Source organism: Cricetulus griseus, chromosome 4 (genome assembly GCF_003668045.3).
Source record: "Cricetulus griseus strain 17A/GY chromosome 4, alternate assembly CriGri-PICRH-1.0, whole genome shotgun sequence".
NCBI lineage: Eukaryota > Metazoa > Chordata > Mammalia > Rodentia > Cricetidae > Cricetulus > Cricetulus griseus.
In genome coordinates, this window is record NC_048597.1 from 128,300,773 (window position 1) to 128,321,554 (window position 20,782).

A 20,782-nucleotide genomic window follows, 5' to 3' on the forward strand; every position below is an offset into this window, starting at 1 on the left:
ACTGCATCCCAGTTACAGCCACTTTTATTCTTCTTTTTGCGGGGTGAGACAGGGTTTTTCTGTGTAGAGCTGACTGACTGTCCTGGAACTCTCTCTGTAAACTAAGCTGGCCCTGAACTCAGAGAGATCCGCCTGCCTCTGCCTCCCAAGTGCTGAGATTAAGGACATGCAGCCACCTGCCTGTCTCCCATCTTTAAATTCCAGAACAAACCTTGGTACATGTTTGCTGCACATCTGCCACTGACTAGCCTCCCTACACCTAGACATCCTCCTGAGTGCTGGGATCAAAGGGGTGCGTCACCATCTCCCAGCCCATTTTTATTCTTGATTGATAATTTCATGTTACAAGCATTAAACCACACTGGTGGCATAGAATAGTCTAGAAACTGACCTAACCATGTATGAGCACCAGATATAAGCAAAGGTGTGTGGGGTGTGACTGAGAGAGAACCTTTTGAGCAGTGGTCATAGATAAATTGGATGTTCATCTGGAAAAAAGCTGAGCCTTCACTCCTGGCATATAGTAAACACAAATAGCAGAATAGATGGGTCGTAGTCATAAAGGTGGAACACCAAGGCTTCTAGGTACTGTCTATTGAACATGTTCACGACCTTGGAGTTGGGAACAATTTCCTACGCAAGCAACAAAAGACATTAGTCCAAAGAAAACAATAAATTAGAGAACATAAAATTAAGATGATCTCGGGCTGGAGAGATGGCTCAGAGGTTAAGAGCACAGTCTGCTCTTCCAGAGGACCTGAGTTCAATTCCCAGCAACTACATGGTGGCTCACAACCATCCATAATGAGATCTGGTGCCCTCTTCTGACATACAAGCATTTATGCAGGCAGAACACAATATACATAATAAATAAATCAGTTAAAAAAGTCACTGTTAAGAATGTGGGGAGTCAAGTCCCAGACTGGGAGAACATTCTCAAAACACATTAGTTAACAAATAACCAGGACCCAGATTATATAAAGAAGTCTCACAGATCAGTATGAATAGGGCATAGAACTCAGTAAGAGCATGGGGAAAGATAAATGGACACGTGACAAAAGAGAGCCCAATAGCTGCTCATCACGAGACACTGTCCCACACTGTTTATCATCAGGCCAAGCAATGGAAGCTGCCAGGAGCCGTTACTTGCCCCTCGTTAGAGTGGTTGCTAAACTAACAAAAAGGAAACAGTCCCTCCTGGCGGCAGTAGCAAAGGTTGGAGGGCACCTAGCAACTGGGCTCCCGTTCTCTACTGTTGAGTGCTACCTGAGCTGGCCATGGAGGTTTAGGCAGGATTGTTTGTGACCAGTGGGACAACACAGTGAGAGATTGTCAAAAACAAAAGTGTAAATTTATGTGATCAGTTTGAAGAGCTCCCCCCCCCCCCGGCTTTTACTAAAGAGGAATGTAAGTACTTCTCAGTCCTAATATCAGACACATACTAAACTGTGGAACAGGTGCACCAAAAACACACACTGGCATGCTCTTACCAACACCACTCACCAGAGCCCCAAAGGCTTGTAAAAGAATCAGAAATAAGATGTGCCTACTAATTATTGTGTTTTTAGAATAGCACAAGGAGAAAGAGCACACTCCTTTGTGTAGAAATGTGGGAGAATTCCACAGATGTGATAGTGGGCATTGTAAATTATTTCATGGTGCAGTAGATGCTGAGTACAGATGATGAAGTAAAACTAGGGGCTGGTTTTAAGAAAACACTGAGGGTATGCGGGCAGGCTTTGGGGACCCCAACTATGTTCTGCACCTTGATCTGAGGGCAGCTACAAGGTTTGTTCATTTTGTATAGTTCATCAAGGGTTCTAAATTATGTCTACAAGTTAACAGTTAAGCATATTTTAGTTAGAAAACAAAGTTTGTCTGAAATTTTACTGATTAAAAACAATATAGTTCGGCCAGGTGGTGGTGGGCCAGGTGGTGGTGGCACATGCCTTTAAGCCCAGCGCCTGGGAGGCAGAGCAGGCGGTTGGCTGTGAGTTCGAGGCCAGCCTGGTCTATAGAACGAGTTCCAGGACAGGCTCCAAAGCTACACAGAGAAACCCTGTCTCAAAAAAACCCAATATAGTTTATTTGATTAAATAATAATCACTCTTGTTTCCTTTTTCTCCAACATGGAAGGAAGCCCTGGAGGTTATCTCATTTTTGGTTGTAGTAACTGCATTCACTTAGGTAGCTTCTTTCTTCTCTCCTCTATGACTTTGATTTTTAATTTTCCAATCTCCATATGTGTGTGCCACTTAAAATGCCTTTGTGTATAAATTATTGGTTAAAAGTATACAATACAGAAACAAGGTAGTTGGTTTATCCTTAGTAATTAAATGAGAAAAGACCAAAATGTCCACTAGGTGGAGACAAAACCAAAGACTAATTTACACACACACACACACACACACACACACACACACACACACACACACACACACACAGATGCACTACTCAGTCTTTAGGAAAAGAAAGTATTATCAAATGTATTATCAAAGTTAATACATTAAATCACATGACTTAATAGCACTTTAGTAAAAATCTAGGTGAATGCATTGTGTGTTTAATTCTTTAGATTAGAACAGGTCTCAAGAACTATTGCCTGTTTGTTTAGGTTTTAAGTAATGATTAAGTAACGGGGTGCTTCCTGCTGTTGTGTTTCTTTAGAGAAGTAGATCCAGAGTCTCATTTCATTTCCCACAGTCCTAAGTAATGTTCAAAAACAACCAATCCTCCTTCTCTAGTAAGTAGCCACCATTTCAAATTCGTTGAATGTTTTCAAGTGGATTAAATTTCAGGGCAATTGGATTTCCTTCATCTGTCAGTTAATGGGGAAGCTGCTCCTTACAAGGGCTTGTTTGCTTGGGATTTTAAAACTCCAGTGAATTGATATAATACAATTTTTTGGTAACTTACAAGATCCCAAAAGCTTCCAAGAAAATATACTTCCTAGAATTTGGGCAAGAGGTCATCATGTGTCCCTACTTGCTATAGAAGTATAAAAGGATAAAATTAGTCATCCTTGGATATCCACCTTCAAAAATCATCCTCACTGAAACTAGGTGTGGTGTCCCATACCTGTAATTCTAGCCCTTTCTGTGGGCCGAAGCAGACTGCTGTGAGGTCAAGCCAACCCAGGCTAGAGGAGATCTATCTCACAAAACCATTCAAAGAAACCAATGTAATTGCAATATGCTTCCTGAGCAAGACCCATATTTTGTTTAAAGGACTGTAAAATAAAATGATTTTTGAAAGCCATGCCTACCCAAATACCACTATAATCAATAGGTAAAAGTTCTAATCAGTCTTGAGATCCCATGTCCAGCAATTCTGCAATCTGACTGTTGTCTATGTCACTAGATAAATCTAGTATTTGCCTTTCTGTCTATAAATGAGTTCTTCCCTGCTCCCAACCCCCCAGAGGAACATTCATTTGAAGGAAAAAGAAAGTCAACTTGTTATCTATATCTGGATGTATTTCAGCTTTATTCTGTTGACTGGTATCTCCCACTAATACCCTACTGCGCTAAAATGCTGTTCCATTTCTAATCTTCAAACCAGATAGTGTAAATTGCCAGCTATTTTTCCATTGCAATGACTTTTGCTTATTTATGCTTTTACACCACAAAGTGAAGTTTGCTTCTTATAGGTGTAATTGCACCTATGTGAGGTGGTGAAAACAAGTAAGCTCATTGGTGTGGGGTAGGAGTGTAGTTTCTAGGGTGGGACATGGAGGGAAATGGGGAAAGTTCACTGGGCATAGGGTCTCAGTTATGAAAATGTCTTCGTTCTAGATGTCTACTGGGCTGCACTGTGCCTGTGGGTAGTGACACTAGTCTCTGCACTTAAAATTTTAAGAGGGCAAGCCTTATGATAAATGTTCTTCCCATAACAACACCACCAACAAAATGGGCAATTTTTTACATAGAAGAAAAATAACATGGGATTTTACATGGAAATAGAGATCAAATTAACACATTTGTGGCCTACATAAAATGCATATTTCACATGTGGCTTTGTGGCATACATATTTAAAATATAGATGTAAATGACCACATTTAAAAGAATAGGCTGGGGACTGGAGAGATGGCTCTTCGGTTAAGAACACTGGCTGCTCTTCCAAAGGTTCTGAGTTCAATTTCCAGCAACCACATGGTGGCTCACAATCATGACCTCTTCTGGCAAGTAAGCACACATTCAGGCAGAACACTATATACACAATAAATAAATAAATCTTAAAAAAATAAAAATGAAATAGTGGGCTGGAGGGCTTGGGCATTAAGAATTCATACTGCTCTGTCCCAGCACCCACATCAGTGACCAGGGCACAACTGTCAAATCTCCAGGGGATCTGACACATTCTTCTGGCTTCTTCTGGCTCTTTGGGTACTTACCCTCACACACATACATACAACTGAAAAAATAAAAATCAATCTTAAGAATACCTACTGAACTTTTACAAACAAATGCAATTTCTCCCTTTTTTTCTTTTTTCTTTTTCTTTCTTTCTTTCTTTCTTTCTTTTTTTTTCTTTTTTTCTTTTTTTTTTTTTTGTGTGTGTTTGGAGACAGGAGTTCTCTGTGGCTTTGGAGGCTGTCCTGGAACTAGCTCTTGTAGACCAGGCTGGTCTCGAACTCACAGAGATCCGCCCACCTCTGCCTCCTGAGTGTGCCACCACTGCCCGGCCTCTCCTGATATTTTCTATGTCCTCAACCTACCATAAGATGGTGTTAAAGGGAGTGGATTCCATTCTGTGTACTGGCAGGCTAACTAGCAATATACACTTATTGTTGGCTAATGTTCTCCCTTTCTTTTTTGAAAAGACAAGTCTGTAAAATTCATTGCAACTTTATTCAGTAACACAATAAAAGCTACATTTCCAATCATGCAAACTATTGAAAATCAGGAGGTGGCTCTGATCTCCCTGAGTCACATAAATTGGAATTTTCTAAAAATAAAGTCATTTGACCTAAGGGATAAATTTCCTAGAGGCCAAAATTATGAGTAGGTTATGTTTCTTTCCAAACAACACCCATTATCAGGCAGGTCTCTTTTCCTAACAGTTTATGTTAGCTTGGTGTTTGAATGTATTTAAATGAGTTCATCAATGAAATATAAGAAATCTAAAGTAGAAATGATGACTTCCAAATTTTTAAGTATATAATGGTTGTCCTAATTTCATTTCTGTTACCATGACAAAATGTCCTGACAAAAAGCAACTTAGAAAAGAAAGGTCTCTTTTTTTATTTTAACTGGTGTGTGTGACCACGCTAACTTGTCCAAGAAGTGGAGTTTGGCTGTCTTCCTCTGTCATGCTCTACCTTATTTTTTGAGGTAGAACCTCTCACTTAATCTGAAAATAGCCTTTTCCGATAGACTGGCTTCAGTGAGCTCTGGGGACCCTGCTGTTTCTACCTTACTAGTGTTGGGATTACAGGTGTGTGCCATCATGTGGGTTCTGGGGGTCCAAGCTCAGCTCTTTCTGCTTGCACAGGATGCACATTACCCTCTGAATCATCTGCCAAGACCCTAATCTTTTTATTATTAAAATGCTGCTATGTTAGGGTGGCTGTGAGTGAAAATGGAGCTCATAGCTTTTCAAAAGGTTCCTGTCCTTCCTGAGCTCAGTATAATTCTCCAGTGTTCCCAGTTTCAACTACAATACCTCTCAGATATGAAATGCTGAGGGCATTGTGTTTACAAATGGAGAAAAGCAAAACAAATGAGCTTGCTTTTAGGCTGTGAGAGCTACCCCTTTCTTTAAGCCAATTTTGAAGTCTATAGATCTTGCTGTGGTGATGAGATGGTCCAAAGGATGTGGCCTTGTCATTAACTCCACAATGAGGAGGACTAAATGAACCTGAGTTCTGAATGGATAAAATGATGAGCCAGAAATGAATGCTTTTATGGATTTTTTCATTTTCTCAGTATTAACAATAATCCATCTTGAAAAGGGGGGAGGAAACTAATCTGGTAGACTCCAGGAAGCTGCAAACAGAATGAGCCATAACCCATTCAAGACCCTGCATTTCCCCATAGGTACATTTTGTCTCAGAATTTCATTTTTCTCCAGTCCTTGTAATGGTTTTCTTTAATTTTTTTTGCTTATTCCTTGTTTTTAGTTTACTTATTCTTTAACTTTTTCTTATTTTGCTTATTCCTTAATTTTCCTGTTGAAGAAATCTTTGATACAGGCTGGAGCCTTTGGACTGGGGTAGGAATTTTTTTCTTTAAGTCTAGTTGCTTGAATTATTGAGAGAAACCCTATGCTGCTAATTTTACTGGAAATGTGTGAGAGGAAACTATAGCCCAAGAAAGGAGAACTGTCATCAGTCTTCAAGGATGCAAATGCCTAGGGCAGGAAGGGCATGTCTTCTTGACATACTGGTGACAGCAACTATAATACAATGAATAAGTACTTTATATTGCATGTATTCCCTGCAACTTTTCAACAGGGTAAGACCTATACTTATTTGTCTGAAGTCACACATAAGTAGCAATCTGGGCTTAATCTCAGGTTGGTCCATTTACAGTCTGCAAAGCCTCCAGGGCAGTGGTTCTCCACCTTCCTGATGCTGTGACCCTTTAATACAGTTCCTCATGTTGTGCTGACCCACAACCATAACATTATTTTATTGCTACTTCATTAACTGTAGTTTTGCTACTTGTATGAATCATAATGTAAATATCTGATATGTGACCCCTGTGGGGGTCTCGACTCACCATTGCTCTAGGGGTTATGTTGGGCATCTAGACCTGTCTGTTCCATGTAGTAGCCAGCACTCAAGTGTGGCTGATGGCAACTTGAAATGTGCCTGGTGTGAATCAAGATGTGCTATAAAACACACTATACTTTGAAAAATACTATGAAAGGCAAAATATCTCAATTTTAAAATATGTATATTTCTTCATTCATTCATTCATTTATTTGTGTGTTGCTATGTGCATGTCTGGAGGAGACAGGACAGCTTGTGGGAGTCAGTTTCCTCCTGCCACCATATTTGTCCCAGGAGTCAAACTTAGGTTCCCAGGCTTGGTGGCAAACCCCTTACCAACGGAGCCATCTCTCCAGCCCTGTTTTTAAATGTTGAAATGAGCATTTTAGATGCATTGGTTTACATATATATCTTCTTAAAAATTAATGTCACTCACTTTATTATGGCTTAGGAAAAAAAAACTCTTAAAACTATGTGTGAGGCTTATATTATGTTTCCATGCAAACAGCATTGCCTTAGATTCTCAGAAGTAAAATTTCAGGTTTTACAAAAGTTTCCAGGAATTAAAATCATCAGTTGTCTTCACTAGATCCTTTTTCTTCTGAACTTAACAGATCGCAAGTTGATTTAGAGAAAGTATTGTCTTAGATGTGCATCTAAGAATCCTACAGGATTATGTCATCCCCTAAAGGCACTGTGACTGAGTTAGAATAGCCAGCTCCACAGTTCCTAGAGCCAAGGGTAATGATAACCTGTAATCTACTTGTCAGTCTGTCTTTCAATCATCCATCCTGTGTGCATGCACAATAGTCAGTCTGGAGATTTGATAATATCAGAGAGCTATGTCTCAGACAGCCTCGGGCTTCTTTTGGTCCTATCTTTATCATGGTAGTGGAACACCATCAACTAGAAATAGTGCCCTCAGATCTCTAGTACAAGGACTCCACAAATCACATCACTGTGATAACTATGTTGTGCGCTGGAAGGCCCTTTGGAACACCAACTAGTTTTACTGTGGGCCTATGAATTCTTTCCACTGAACATTAACAAAAGGTACTTCTTTCTCAAGCATATAAATTAATCAAAATTAAGCCTTTAACTATGAAGGACTTTAAACTTCCTTGGAATAATTTGCCAGATAAAAGAAAACTTTGCTTATAAACTGAGCTATTTAGCCTGCACAAACTGGAAAGTATCGGTATTTAACAGAACCCAAAGTGAGGGCCGTTTGTGGACAGGAGTCTCCTAATGAGAAAAAAAAAAGGGGGGGGGGTAAGGAAGCAGGCAGAATAGCCTTCTGGGAAAATGGACTTCTATATGCCCATTGCTTTCTGTAAAGAAGAGTAGTCAGGTCAGCTCCCTGTGAGGAAGAAGAAAAGTGTAGAGGTAGGACCAGTTAGTTCATCATCTTTGGCTAGACAGCCAGTCTAGCCAAATTTTTTAGCCAAAATTTTTTAATTTCTTAAAAAGCCCAAATTAAATGTTTTAAATACAAAAGTTTCTTTGGTCCCATATTTACACAGTAAGGTAAAATGAAGGCAGGTACATGGCCCATGTCCAAATAGTGCTAGAATTAAAGGCTCCTTGACTGTCAGGTAACTATGCAGCCTTGCTCAAGAAGTCTGAAATGGGCAGACTTTTTTCTGTCACTTTTGTATCACTTTCTCTGACAGACTTAAAGAAAGTTGCCTTCCACTTCCTTGTGAAGCCCTTGTATCAGATACTTAAGGGCACATTCAAGCCCTAGATCTTTTGAAGTTATCCTAATATCTGAGACTGTCACGTAATCCAATTCATTTATTAGCTTTCAAGAGATAATCCAATATTGTTCTAAAAATTGTTGTACATATTTTATATATCTAGGTGCTTTGTCTGCATATCTGTGCATCACATAGTACATGCAATACCCACAGAAACCAGAATAGGGCTTTGAATCCCCTGGAATTGGAGTTACAGATGGTTAAGTCTCCATGTGGGTGCTTAAAATTAAATCTGGGTTCTCTGAAAGAGCAGCCAATGCTCTTAACACTGACTCATCTCTTCAGCTCCACATATGTTTGATAAAACAACCATTGTTTAATCTAAGTTGACTGAGTTATGTGGGTTTGCCCAAAATAAAATTGGGTCATTTAAAAATGACATTCGAGGCCCAGAGAGATGGCTCAGTGGTTAAGGGCTCTGACTGCTTTTCCAGACGACCCTGGTCCCATTCTCAGCATCCATGTGGTGACTTACAACTGTCCGAAATGGCAGTTCCAGGGGACCCCCCCACACCCTTACACAGGCAAAAATGACAGTGTGTTACTTTTCTTCTTGCTATTGACCAAACACTTAAAAACAAACAAACAAAAAACACCTTAGGGAAAATTATATCCTATGGTTTAAGAGGTAGTCATTGTGGTGGAGAAGGCATAGCAGTATGAGGTAGCTGGTCACACTGTACCCAGTCAGGAAGCAGACACAAACACTGGTTAGCTTGCTTTCTCCTTTTTATTTAATCTGGGACTTTAGCCCATGTGATGGTGCCACCTACATCTGGGTACGTATCCTCTCTTCAGTTAAACCTTTCTAGAAACTCCCTTCCAGACATGCTAGAGGCATCTCCCAGGTGAGTATAAGTTGACAATGAGGATGAGCCCCAGTGGTCTTTCCCTAGGACTCAAGCTCTCATGTTGAGAAGACCTTTGGGAATACAGAGGGGGTCAGTCCATCTCAACTATGTTGCAGGCACCAGGAGGAGAAGTTAATGTGGTTTGAACAAATGTTTCACAGATACAGTGAAGTTATATACAAGTTAAAAAACAGTTCATGACCTTTGCATTGTCAAAGGTTATACTCTATTTACAGTGTCACTATCCATACTATGGTTTTTGTTGTTGTTTTGTAAGAAAGCCTGAGCCACTTGTTGTTCTGGTCCCATATGATAATCATTCCTCACTGTTACAATTCCTTGTCCCTTTGCCTTTGTCATGGCTTGTAGAAAATGAGGGCTGTGGGGGTGGTGGTGGACATTTCCTGGAACTCATGGGTCTAAGTAAGTAGTGCCCAATCCAGCAGGGAGAGAGACAGGTGAACCCTGTGGAGGGCAGTTTTAATCTCTTGGACCAAGGTACAGTTTTGTGCATGTCTAAGAGGAGACACTGACTGGCCATAGCAAGAAGGTTCACATGGGTTGACCTGGGTGAGGTAGGACTGTCCACAGGATTATGAGGAATGTGGTGGGGGAGGCAGTGTAAAACATTCAAGGCTTAAACATCTCCCTAACTGCTTTCTTCAGAATGGCCTACATCTTACCAAACATCCAAACATTCCACATTTTTTAAACTTACAAAGATGTACGTCACTGATTTGTTAGTGTTTCTTGTTTAGAACAAAAGCAACTGGAGATGCAGAGAAGACAGCCAAACTGCACCAGTATGTTGACGATGAAAATTTGGAGTTAGCTCATAAAAATACACATCACTACACTAAACACTGAACAAAGACCCAGAGTGTGGGATATTTAAAAATACTTTTCTCTTGGATCAGCACCAAAAAAATACCCTTAGCTTCTGTATTACCCGTGTCCAGTTAAAATTACTTCTGAGAAAAATCACAAGCTCTGCAGCATTCACCACAGATGCATTCAAACACCTCTCAAATACATTTGACATCAAGATTAAGCAGGTCACTTGGGAGAACACTGTGATTCATACTACAGTCCTGTAATGAGACGTCTGCTCTGTATATGGGGCTATTTTACATCTCATACATAGGAGGCACTGGTACTCTGAAGCTTGAGAAAATTACTAGAGCCATTAAGACGGAGGTGAAGAGTTAGTACAGCCTTCCACGATTTCAAAGAGGTAGTGATAGATGCTTGTCCTCCTGGCAATATCGAAAGCAGTTTCCTGTGAGTTGTTCTTCAGCCCTGGTTTGATGTAGCGATTCATGAGGAGGAGTTCCAGGGTGTCCTTACTGTCTCTGTTCCCAGCAGCAAGGTGCAAAGGGGTCAAGAGGCCTTTTGTTTGGGCGTTGATGTCTGCATCGTGCTGAAGTAAGAAAGAGGCCACCCTGGTGTTGTTCCACTTACAAGCACTGTGCAGTGGTGTCCAGCCATCCACAGTCACTGCATGAACATCTGCCCCGTGAGCCACCAGCTCACGAACAATGTCTAAGTGTCCACTGTAGGCTGCTCGGTGAAGAGGTGTATACTCATCCTCATCCCTAGTGTTCACTTCAGTGGCCTTCTCAGAGAGCAGCCTCTGCACGGTAGCAAGCTAAGGAAGAAAAGGAGAACCTTAAAAGTCCAACCCAAAGCAAAACAATCAACAAAGGTAATTACATCACCCAGTGGCTTTAGACTTTAAGACTTTCCCTAAAGGGGAGAAGGTAACTGATGGATGATGAAACAAGTTACAGCTCATTACATTTAGCTGCATCTCAACTACCTGATTCTTTGAATATCACCCCATACATTTGTCCTGCTCTAATAAATACTTATTGCCCAATGCCTTGGCCATAAATGAACAAAGGGTTTAACTGTATATCCTACCTGTAAAGCAAACCTAACTTTCATGTAACATTATGTCAATATACACAGTATATGAACCAAAAAAATAAAAATGAAACTTTTTTTAACAGTAGAAAAAAGTGATGCTGAAGCAACATAAAGACTAAAGTGAGCCAGGCATTGGTGGCACATGCCTTTAATCCCAGCACTCGGGAGGATCTCTGTGAGTTCAAGGCCAGCTTGGTCTCCAGAGGGAGTGCCAGGATAGGCTCCAAAGCTATACAGAGAAACCCTGTCTCGAAAAACCAAAAAAAAAAAAAAAAAAAAAAAGACTAAAGTGTTCAACTCCTACAGATAAGCTCAGATATGTCTGTTGCTGGGCATCAAGTTTGGTTTTAGACATGGACCTCTGACAGAATACATTGTGCTCTGGGATTATAAAGTATCAAACCCTTTCAGTTTTTACTTTATCAACACAGACATGAGAGAACTTAGTAAAATTAAGTACAAATAGTCAAGTAGGAAGAACTTGGGTACTGTTTTTGGATAACTCTGGGCAAATTTGCCTTGCTTTTCTCGAAGGACTTTTTGAGGAGTTGTCATTTAAGTTAATTTCCATGTTACCTATCCTTAGCAATACTTACCTGTAGAATGATCCTAATGCTCTAATTAGAGGGTTAATAATTACCCCCAAACCTCCCAACATCTAATCAGTTTATACTGTAGTATGCTTTTCTTCTTTTTTTGGTTTTTCGAGACAGGGTTTCTCTGTGTAACTTTGGAGCCTATCCTGGCACTCGCTCTGGAGACCAGGCTGGCTTTGAACTCACAAGAGATCCGCCTGCCTCCCGAGTGCTGGGAGATTAAAGGTGTGTGCCACCAACGCCCGGCCTGTAGTGTGCATTTTTATATACACTATTTCATTTTATACTCCTACATAAATGAGACATATATTAAGCTGTCATTTTTAAAGACAAGAAATTAAAAGGGTCAGAAATGGTAGAAAATGCCCAAAGATAAAGATAGAGGTTCAGGGGCAGGTCTTTGGGCTCCAAACCAAATTCTTCTTCTTCTTTTTTTTTTGTTTGTTTTTTGAGACAAGGTTTCTCTGTGCCTTTGGAGGCTGTCCTGGAACTAGCTCTTGTGGACCAAGCTGGTTTCGAACTCACAGAGATCCGCTTGCCTCTGCCTTCCGAGTGCTGGGATTAAAGGCGTGCACCACCAACGCCCGGCTATCCAAACCAAATTCTTTTCCAATTATGTAATTGTTTCTTTTTTTTACCCGATTTTTTTCAGCAGCCCAAAGAAGCAATTTGCTTGGATCTTTTTCCATTTTTTTCTCTTGCAATTGATACCACTCTTCTTGTTTTTCCTCTTGCTCCTCATCTTCATCAGAATCGCCTACCCAGAGACTCTGAGTACCAGTGGGAATCAGGTGTCCATGGGTCTCCAACAATTCAAGTTGATTAAACTCTTCAGAAAAATCCAAAGAGTTTTCTGGGTCTGGTTTTTCATCATCCCTTACTTTTTCTTTTTCCATTTTTGTTCCTATTCTAAATAGAAAGCATTTCAAGCAGCAGGACAGTCTTTCTAGAGACAAATTAAGTCTGCACTGTTTGATTCACTCCAATCTGAAAACATAAACACAACAATCATTAGACATTGATTACTGAGCATTTCAGCAATATGGATACTAACCTTGCAGACAAGACGGATAAACTTTGTCATAGTCTTTAGTGGTTTTTCATAATACCTGTTACATTACTAAATATTGAACCTCAGAGGTTTCTGTTATCTATGTTTATAGTCTTTATAATTAAAAAAATGTTTTCTTCTACTAATAGCCATAACTACCTTAATTTGAATCTATTAATTTATAATTTGAATATTAATTATAATACGTTAAGACAGATGGAGTTCAGGTACAGTGAGTACACAGGAGGGCCATAATTCACCCAGTCCTAAAAGATTAAAGTTTTCTGTGGGCAGAGATGATTACTCTACTAGCCTGCTATAAATTAATTCATAAATTGACACCAGCTTAAAGAGTTACCCAGAATATAAGCATCAATTAAAGAAAACAAGAAGTTACCCTGTAAACCATTTATCGGTCTCTTAACTACATTTGTTGAACTTTGCCATTTTTCATTGCTATTTTCAAATGCTACTACCTTCATTCTCTGTTGAACCGATTAGATTTCTTTAATGTTTATTCTTTTAGGTGTTATGTCTTATATTGTTCTGCCATTAACATTTTAAGGAAAGGCCATCTTCAACTTAGATTTTTTTTTTTTGTGCCATTTGTATGTAACCTGTGTTAAGAACTATTTGTAGCCAGGTGTTGGTGGCACATGCCTTTAATCCCAGCACTTGGAAGGTAAAGGCAGGCAGATCTGTGTGAGTTCGAGGTCAGCCTGGTCTACAGAGCTAGTTCCAGAACAGGCTGCAAAAAATACAGAGAAACCCTGTCTTGAAAAACCAAAAGCAAATAAACAAAACAACAAAAAACAAACCAACAACCCACCCCCGAAAACCTATTTGTATCATTAAATTTAAGATCTATCATTTAATTTTGCTTTGAATGGCCTCTAAGAATAACTAGTCAGTTCCACAAACCCCTCATGGTTTTGTTCTACTTAATTTCATGTATTTAACGTTTTTTGTTGTCCTAGTAAGTTTTATTACTAGTAGCACCAAAATTATGACCAGTAACTTCTTAGGGCCTATAACTGCATTGTAAAATGTAAAACATTCCACTAAGGTTTGTAAGATCTTGACTAGGCTCATTTTTAAAAAGAGAGCTATCAGAACAGTTTTCTTGCCGTCTTCAAGTTTTCCTTTCATCTTAAACTATTTTCTAAAAAGTTACTACGTCAGGTCAGTTCATTAAATGCTTAACACGTTAATACCAAAATATCACAGCACAGATCTCAGGCCCCCATCCCACACCGTTCGTCATGAAAACGCCCATTAATTCTGACTTTACCGTTCCAGATGTAAACTACATATAACTGTCTTGGCACATTTAATTTGAATCAGATGTATCCCCTGATCCAGGGTATAAAACTTGATGCATACCACTGTGGATGAATAGGGTGTTCCCTAACTTAAAAGGAAACACTCCATTTTGAGACAGACAGGAGCTGTTCCAATTCTCACCTCAGTGAGATGGAGCCCCATGTCCCACGTCAGAGGGCTGCGCTGAGACCCTGACAGTTGAAGGCAAGTTGTGGCGCATCACGGCCTTCTGGGGTCCGATCTCGTTCAAAGTTCCACATTATTTTTACTGCACTCTCTTCAAGGTTCCGCACATAACGTAAGGCAAATGTGGTGAGCCGGGGGCTCTGGGGTGATCGTCAGGGGAAACAGGGAAGAGAGGCCCGTGGTCTAGCGGGTGAGGGTCCCCAATCGAAGAGGCTGTCCCGGTACTACCTAAGAACGTGGGCCGCCCGCTCGCCCTCCAGCCACCCACGGGCGGCCGCCCCGCCGCCCCGCCTCCCCGCCTCCCCGCCGCCTCGCCGCCCCGCCTCCCCGCCTCCCCGCCGCCCCGCCGAACCGCCGAACCGCCGAACCGCCGAACCGCCGCGACACTCGCCTCACCTTTCCACAGAGAACCGTGCCCAGAACATCGCTTCCGGGTTCTCCCCCTCCGCTGCCTATGATTGGCGTCTTGCCGGTCGAAGACACTCTGGATCCAATGAGAGAGCAGGGAAGACCTATGACGCCGACGCCATCCGTGGATCTCGCGAGAAGCACAGCCGCGGCTCTCCCGCGCCTAATTCAGGTTTCTGATTGCCGTGTTCTTGTCCGGGCGACTCCCGCCCTGTCCTCCCGCGCTGGAGATGACCTGTGGCCTCGCTGGTGGGCTCTGACCGAGGCCGGGTTGGGGTAACAGGCTTCGCTCCGGTCTTTTTGCGTGGGGGTTCACGGCGGAAGCCCCGAGTGCGTGGAGCGGTTGTGGAAGAAGGGCCGGGTGGACCGGGAGGGATTCGGGCTCTGCGTTCCGGCCTGGTGTCCCGCGGGCGGAGGGTCGTCTGCGCTGGCAGCGCCACCACCGCGTGTTTGCTTATGTATAAGTTCTAGCTTTAAACGTGGGCTGCCCCGTAAAAGCCCTGTTAGTGTTAAGTGTGTGTGGTGGTCTCTCTAAAGCCCCGCGCCGTGCTGCGTTAAGTTTGTGCACGTAAAGAGTTGGATCCTTTCCTTCCAGTAATTGTCCACACACCGATTTCATGTAGAAAACAGGAGAGAAGTAGTCATGATAGTGCAGTTAGGGCCTCACTTGAATTCAGATAAGACCTTCTCCTTAGGTCACGAAACAGTTGCAGTAAGTGCTGAAGATGAAAACTAGTCTTCAAAATTGCCAATGTTTATTTAAGAAGTCTACCCTGCAACTTGAACTCACGTTGGTGAAATATGTGCAACCTTTATAAAATGTATATTTTGTTATTCTAGAATTTGGAATCGCTTGGCTTTTCTGACATACCTGAACACAGAACCCCAGGGTACTTGAAGAGGAACTCTAACCCAGAGGAGCTCTACCATAAAAATGAGCCCTGCAGATCCACTGTAAGCCTGGCTTATTAACTGATGATCTTAACAGAAAACTTGACACTTTAACAAAAACAGCAGCAGAATAGTGAACAGAGTATCACCAAAAAATGTGCCTGGCGTGCTTAAAAGCACACGCCGTAAGCTCTTTAGCAAAAAGATCATATGGAGCTGTAGAGGAGTGTGCTGCAGTAACTTACTACATGGCAATGCAGGAAAGCTCATGCACTTTAGAGTAAGTTGCTCTAGTATTAAGTAAATTGGAATGAATTTGAACAAAATGGAAACAAACAAAAGGACTATAGAAGTTAGGGGGGCGTGGATGGGTGGGCAGTTTGAACATGGATGAAGTCTTCCACTCTGGTTTCAAGTTCTTGGAAAGTCATCAATTCTCTGGGCATGCCTTGTTTTGTTTTTCATTTGTATAACTAGAATAATGCTGTTCCTTCCAGGCTAATTTTTCCATGTAAATGAGCAAATTTTTGTGAGAACACATGCTCTGGAAGGGCTGAGAAGCTTGTGGAACAGTGGTGACTCCATGCATACAACTGTTAAGTTTCTGAGTTGTGGAGTTGTATACAAAATAAATTTTTAATTCATAGTGGTTCAGTGAAGACTTTTTTATGCCCTTTAGTCTTGCTTCTGTTACTACTGTGTCTGGCCTATTTTTCAGAGATAGTGACCTTACCTGCTTCTTTCCCTGTGGGGACTGAGATGAGATCTTAGATATGAAGGTATCTTAAAGAACTAAACTCAGTGTTAAGTTTAGTGAGTGTTAATAGTGGTGAAGCTGCTGGTTCACATGAAAATACCTTTATCAAATTTACCGTTTGGATTTAAACTACTCTGTTTTGTTACTTGGCCATTATTTACTATTGAAAAACTGTGTAAAGAACAGAGTCAAGCACTTTTCAGGGTTTGGGATGTAAGCAGCTAGAATATTAGTATAAAATTTATTCTTAAACTTAGAGGAAGACTTTTAAATGGCTTGCCTGGAAAAGTGTATCATCAGATAATAACAAGGGAGCAAAGCCATTCGGGTTTTTGTGTAACAAAGTAGGGAACAGATCTGACAGTATATAAAACTGATTATAACAAGGCTATGAATTTTCAGAGGAGACAGGGAACACTTACAAATGTCATATTTGTTCTGTATTAAATTCAAAATGGAAAGCCGTGATGTTAAAGATCTGTTGAGTCTTGCATGCCAAGTCTGAGGCTAGAAAAATGATTTTGCTTTATGGTTACTATTATTTATTTTATGTTTAGGTCTCCATTTGCTTGAATATCCTTTTAATGAATTGCATTGAATTTTGTTTTTTATACACAGTGATGATGAAGACACTTTTAAAATCCTGGTTGCCACTGATATTCACCTTGGATTTATGGAGAAAGATGCAGTTCGAGGAAATGATACATTTGTGACACTTAATGAAATTTTAAAACTTGCCCTGGAAAATGAAGTACGCTTGGGTTATATTTGTGTGGGCTCTACTATACTTCCTTGGGTAACAGGCTCTTCTATTAAGTTAGAGTTAATTTTATAACCTCATACACTCACATTTCCTGGCTAAATATCAATCATACTAAAAGCCCAGTTAAAATTTTGAGCACTTTGTACTCACAATTGAAGCAGAAACTGCCTTGACAAGTAACTTTCAAATTTAGAAAAATGGGGTGTTTAATGATGCACTAACCTGTTTTGATTTCTATTTGAAATAAAAAGATATCTGTTAGTTTTCAAAGAACATATAGCCAACTGGAATGTGAGACAAAAATCGAAACATTCAGATACAGGGTTATTTGTAGAAAGGACCATAGAAGCACCATTTCCGGGGACTTCAGAGGTAGAGATTGATGTTTAAATGAAACTACATGAGCTTAGTTAAGGAGTTAACATTCATCGTGTGTTGAAGGAGAAGCAGCCTTTAATGTTGGATGACACAGAATGGACATTCAGTGTGAAGCAGAAATGAAGGCACAGGTGTAAGACAACATGGACTGTGTTAGGTGACTGGTTTGGTTCGCCTGTGGGCCATGTGTGCTGAAGAGGACTGAGAATGTAGCTCAGTTGGTAGAGTGCTTGTGTTCCATGTGAAAGGCCCTGGGTTTTATCCCCAACACTACCTAAAAATTGAGTGTAGTGGCACATCTTAATCCTAACCCCAAGGGCTGGAAGGCAGCAAGTTCAAGGTCATCCTCCATTACTATAGTGACTTTGAGGTCAGCTTAAAATACATGAAGGAGACCCTGTATTCAAAAAAATGCTGCAAGACTAGAACGGAGAGTATTTGAGCTGTATTACTGAGGAGAGCTGCAAACATCAGATTTGGTTTGTGTTCTGTGCAGTGATGTCTTCTGGCAGCCTAGTATTGTAGCACATATTGAAGAACATTTTAATGAGAAGTTACAAAGAGAAGGTGTACACACATTCATTTCAGGGTTTGAAAATGTGTTGAACCTGGGTGGATAATGGTGGCATTGCTAAAAAAAACTCCTAACTGAAGGGGAATCTGTCATGTGGGAAGTTGTTGAACTCTGTTGGAGTGGGGAAGCGTTTCTGCGGGTGGATGACTGTCCACAAAGCCCAAGAGGGAGCAGGAGAATAAACATACTGGTGGCCTCTGCCTAACCAGCAGTTTCCCTTCAGTGTATGTGTGGGACCTCTGGTCCCCCTGAATTTCTCCTCTCCTCACTGTCCTGTTAGGCCCATAACAGTACCAGCATAGCTTCTGTCTCACTTGTCCTGTCTTGCAGTAACTCCCAGTTGATCTCTCTACTTCACACTTTGCCTCCTCTGTGTGTTCAGCATCACAGCAAAAGCAAACTTGACACCGGAAGTCAGATACTGTCACTGTGCTCCAAATTTCTCAACAGCCTTCATTTGGGTCTAGATTCAGACTTGCATAGGAGGTTGTACCTTGACCTTAGTCTTCCCAGGGCTCTGGATCCTTACAAGGGATGCTACCTGGTACCTCCTAGGAGTCTGGACCTTTATAATTGACCTTGGCCCTCCCCTCTGCTTCTTTGGTTGCCCTGCCTCGTTCACACCAGTGGGTTCTTTTCTGGTCCCTTGTAGGTCAACTTTTCTGATTTATCACCTGGCTTTGGGTGGGGTAGACTTCTCACTTCACATTTTACTTTTGGGGGGCAGTGGAATGGTGGTTTATTGAGGTGGTCTCAGCCTATGTTGCCTTTGAACTCAGAATGTAGTTAGGGGCAACTTTGAAATTCTGGTTGTCGCCGGGCATTGGTGGCGCACGCCTTTGATCCCAGCACTCGGGAGGCAGAGGCAGGCGGATCTCTCTGAGTTCGAGGCCAGCCTGGTCTCCAGAGCGAGTGCCAGGATAGGCTCCGAAGCTACACAGAGAAACCCTGTCTCGAAAAACCAAAAAAGAAAAAGAAAAAAAGAAAAAAAAAAAAGAAATTCTGGTTCTCCACCTCCTAAATGCTAGATTATAGGCACTTGTCATCACAATTTACCTCTTTGAAGAGATTTTCCTTTATACCTCCAAGCACTCTGTGACATTGTGCTGCTTTTTTTGAATGACCTCATATAAAATTACTTTATTCACCTATCACTTATTTGTGTTCCTTATGGAGAAATTCTATGTCAGTAAAGTCTGTTGCTTAGTAATGTGTTCTTATGTGATGCCTAAGAAAACTTAGCTCTGTACCAGTCATCCCCTTAATAGCTGTTGACCTTTGCCCTAAAATTCCCAGGGGCTCCTAGGGCCTGCATCCTCCCCAGAATGATGGTTGGTTGTGAGATAAGAATGGAAGAATGGTATGCCTGCCATGATATAATTAAGTGCCTGCTCTGTTTTTTTTTTTTTTTTTTTTTTTTTTAAAGGTTCATCTTTTTATTGGACATGTTAACAAGAGCTTAGTCAAAAAGACCAAAGCCCATGTCATCATCAGACTCCTCAGATTCTTCTTTCTTTGCTTCTACTTTCTTCTCCTCTGCTGGTGCAGCTCCAGCTGCTGGAGCAGGTCCACCAGCCCCTACATTGCAGATGAGGCTCCCAATGTTGACATTGGCCAAGGCCTTTGCGAACAGGCCAGGCCAGAAAGGTTCAACATTGACACCAGCTGCTTTAATGAGGGCATTGATCTTATCCTCCGTGACCATCACTTCGTCGTCGTGAAGGATGAGGGCGGAGTAGATGCAGGCGAGCTCAGAGACGGAGGCCATGTTGCGGACTGCCGGCACGGTGCTAGTCGACAAATGAAGTGAGGGCCTCACCCCAACGCGACCTTAGCTCCCTCGGAAGAACCGAGCACCTTGGCGGCAGCTGAGGAAAACCTGCTCTGGTTTTTGTAAACCACTTAACCACTGTGGAAAAGGGGATGAAGCAGTGTCCTTTATCCTGTGTAACGGGAGTGAGAGACCGTTAAGGGAGTAAAGCAGTTTTCCCAAGCAGCTTTGGATTCCACTGAATCGAGATGATTTTAATGCCTGCCTTTAAATACCCTTCCTTTAGCCTTTTATGGTGTGACATGTTCTTGATTTGGTTCCAAGGCTGTTGTCCTTCAACTAGCAGTGAGAAATTCATTTAATTTTATTCTAAGTTTACATTGTCTTAGATCTTTCCCAGTGGATTTGAACTTAACTTACACCTTGACAGGATATAGGAGCTGTCAGGACCCTTAGAAATTGGCTGTGTTTGCTGGTTTTGTATTCTGTTAAGCTGGACTCTTTCCCTCAGGAGAGAGAAACTTAAGGAGGCCTGTTTTCCTTCCACAGAACCCTGAGCATGCTTTTTTGTAACTCTGGGTCTGAAAGCACAACCTCCCCTCTGTTCATTTCTACCCTGTTTCCTGATTCCCTTCTTCCTCACTCTGGATCTTCCAAGTGAATATTTGTCTTTAAGGATTTTTTTTTTCACTGTTTTTACTATTTATTTTTGAAATCTAAATTCTTGACTTTTAAGTTCTCTTGTATATGGACCCTTGTCATCTAGCTATTCTTATTTTATTCCTTTGTCCCTTGATCCTCCCCCCTCCCACAAGACAGGGTTTCTTT

The 20,782-nt window shown here is 41.3% G+C and overlaps 3 protein-coding genes across 7 annotated transcripts in view; 1 reads left to right on the forward strand and 2 right to left on the reverse strand.

Annotated features, from left to right (window-relative positions):
- Positions 1–9,187: 9,187 nt before the first annotated feature.
- Ankrd49 (ankyrin repeat domain 49) lies at positions 9,188–14,887 on the reverse strand. Of its 2 annotated transcripts, none has more exons than XM_027410831.2 (3): positions 14,809–14,887; positions 12,491–12,839; positions 9,188–10,975 (listed from the first exon to the last, which is right to left on the reverse strand). In XM_027410831.2, the coding sequence occupies exons 2-3, from the start codon at positions 12,746–12,748 to the stop codon at positions 10,514–10,516; spliced, it is 720 nt and encodes a 239-aa protein (XP_027266632.1). In that variant the 5' UTR covers positions 12,749–12,839; positions 14,809–14,887; the 3' UTR covers positions 9,188–10,513. The 2 variants fall into 2 exon arrangements, with proteins under 2 accessions (XP_027266632.1, XP_027266631.1); XM_027410830.2 differs by lacking the exon at positions 14,809–14,887 and adding an exon at positions 14,368–14,698.
- Mre11 (MRE11 homolog, double strand break repair nuclease) overlaps positions 14,856–20,782 on the forward strand; it is a 46,122-nt gene continuing 40,195 nt past the window's right edge. The window contains exons 1-3 of one of the 4 annotated variants that reach the window (XM_027410828.2): positions 14,856–14,992; positions 15,661–15,774; positions 17,087–17,219. In XM_027410828.2, the coding sequence (XP_027266629.1) occupies positions 15,755–15,774; positions 17,087–17,219 (153 nt within the window). In that variant the 5' untranslated portion in view covers positions 14,856–14,992; positions 15,661–15,754. Of the gene's footprint in view, positions 15,151–15,660; positions 15,775–17,086; positions 17,220–20,782 lie in introns of all 4 variants that reach the window. The other 3 variants (XM_027410827.2, XM_027410829.2, XM_027410826.1) reach the window with 3 other exon arrangements.
- LOC100751171 (60S acidic ribosomal protein P1) lies at positions 19,643–20,045 on the reverse strand. Its single transcript, XM_027410832.2, has one exon. It carries the CDS (start codon positions 19,949–19,951, stop codon positions 19,643–19,645), a length of 309 nt encoding a protein of 102 aa, XP_027266633.1. The 5' UTR covers positions 19,952–20,045.

Excerpts from the sequence above, each read along its gene's own strand:
- LOC100751171 (XM_027410832.2), bottom strand. The coding sequence starts at position 19,951 with ATGGCCTCCGTCTCTGAGCTCGCCTGCATCTACTCCGCCCTCATCCTT.
- Ankrd49 (XM_027410831.2), bottom strand. The coding sequence starts at position 12,748 with ATGGAAAAAGAAAAAGTAAGGGATGATGAAAAACCAGACCCAGAAAAC. Across the intron at positions 10,976-12,490 it reads GGGCTGCTGAAAAAAATCGG|CTTGCTACCGTGCAGAGGCT; the intron begins GTAAAAAAAAGA and ends TTTCTTCCTTAG.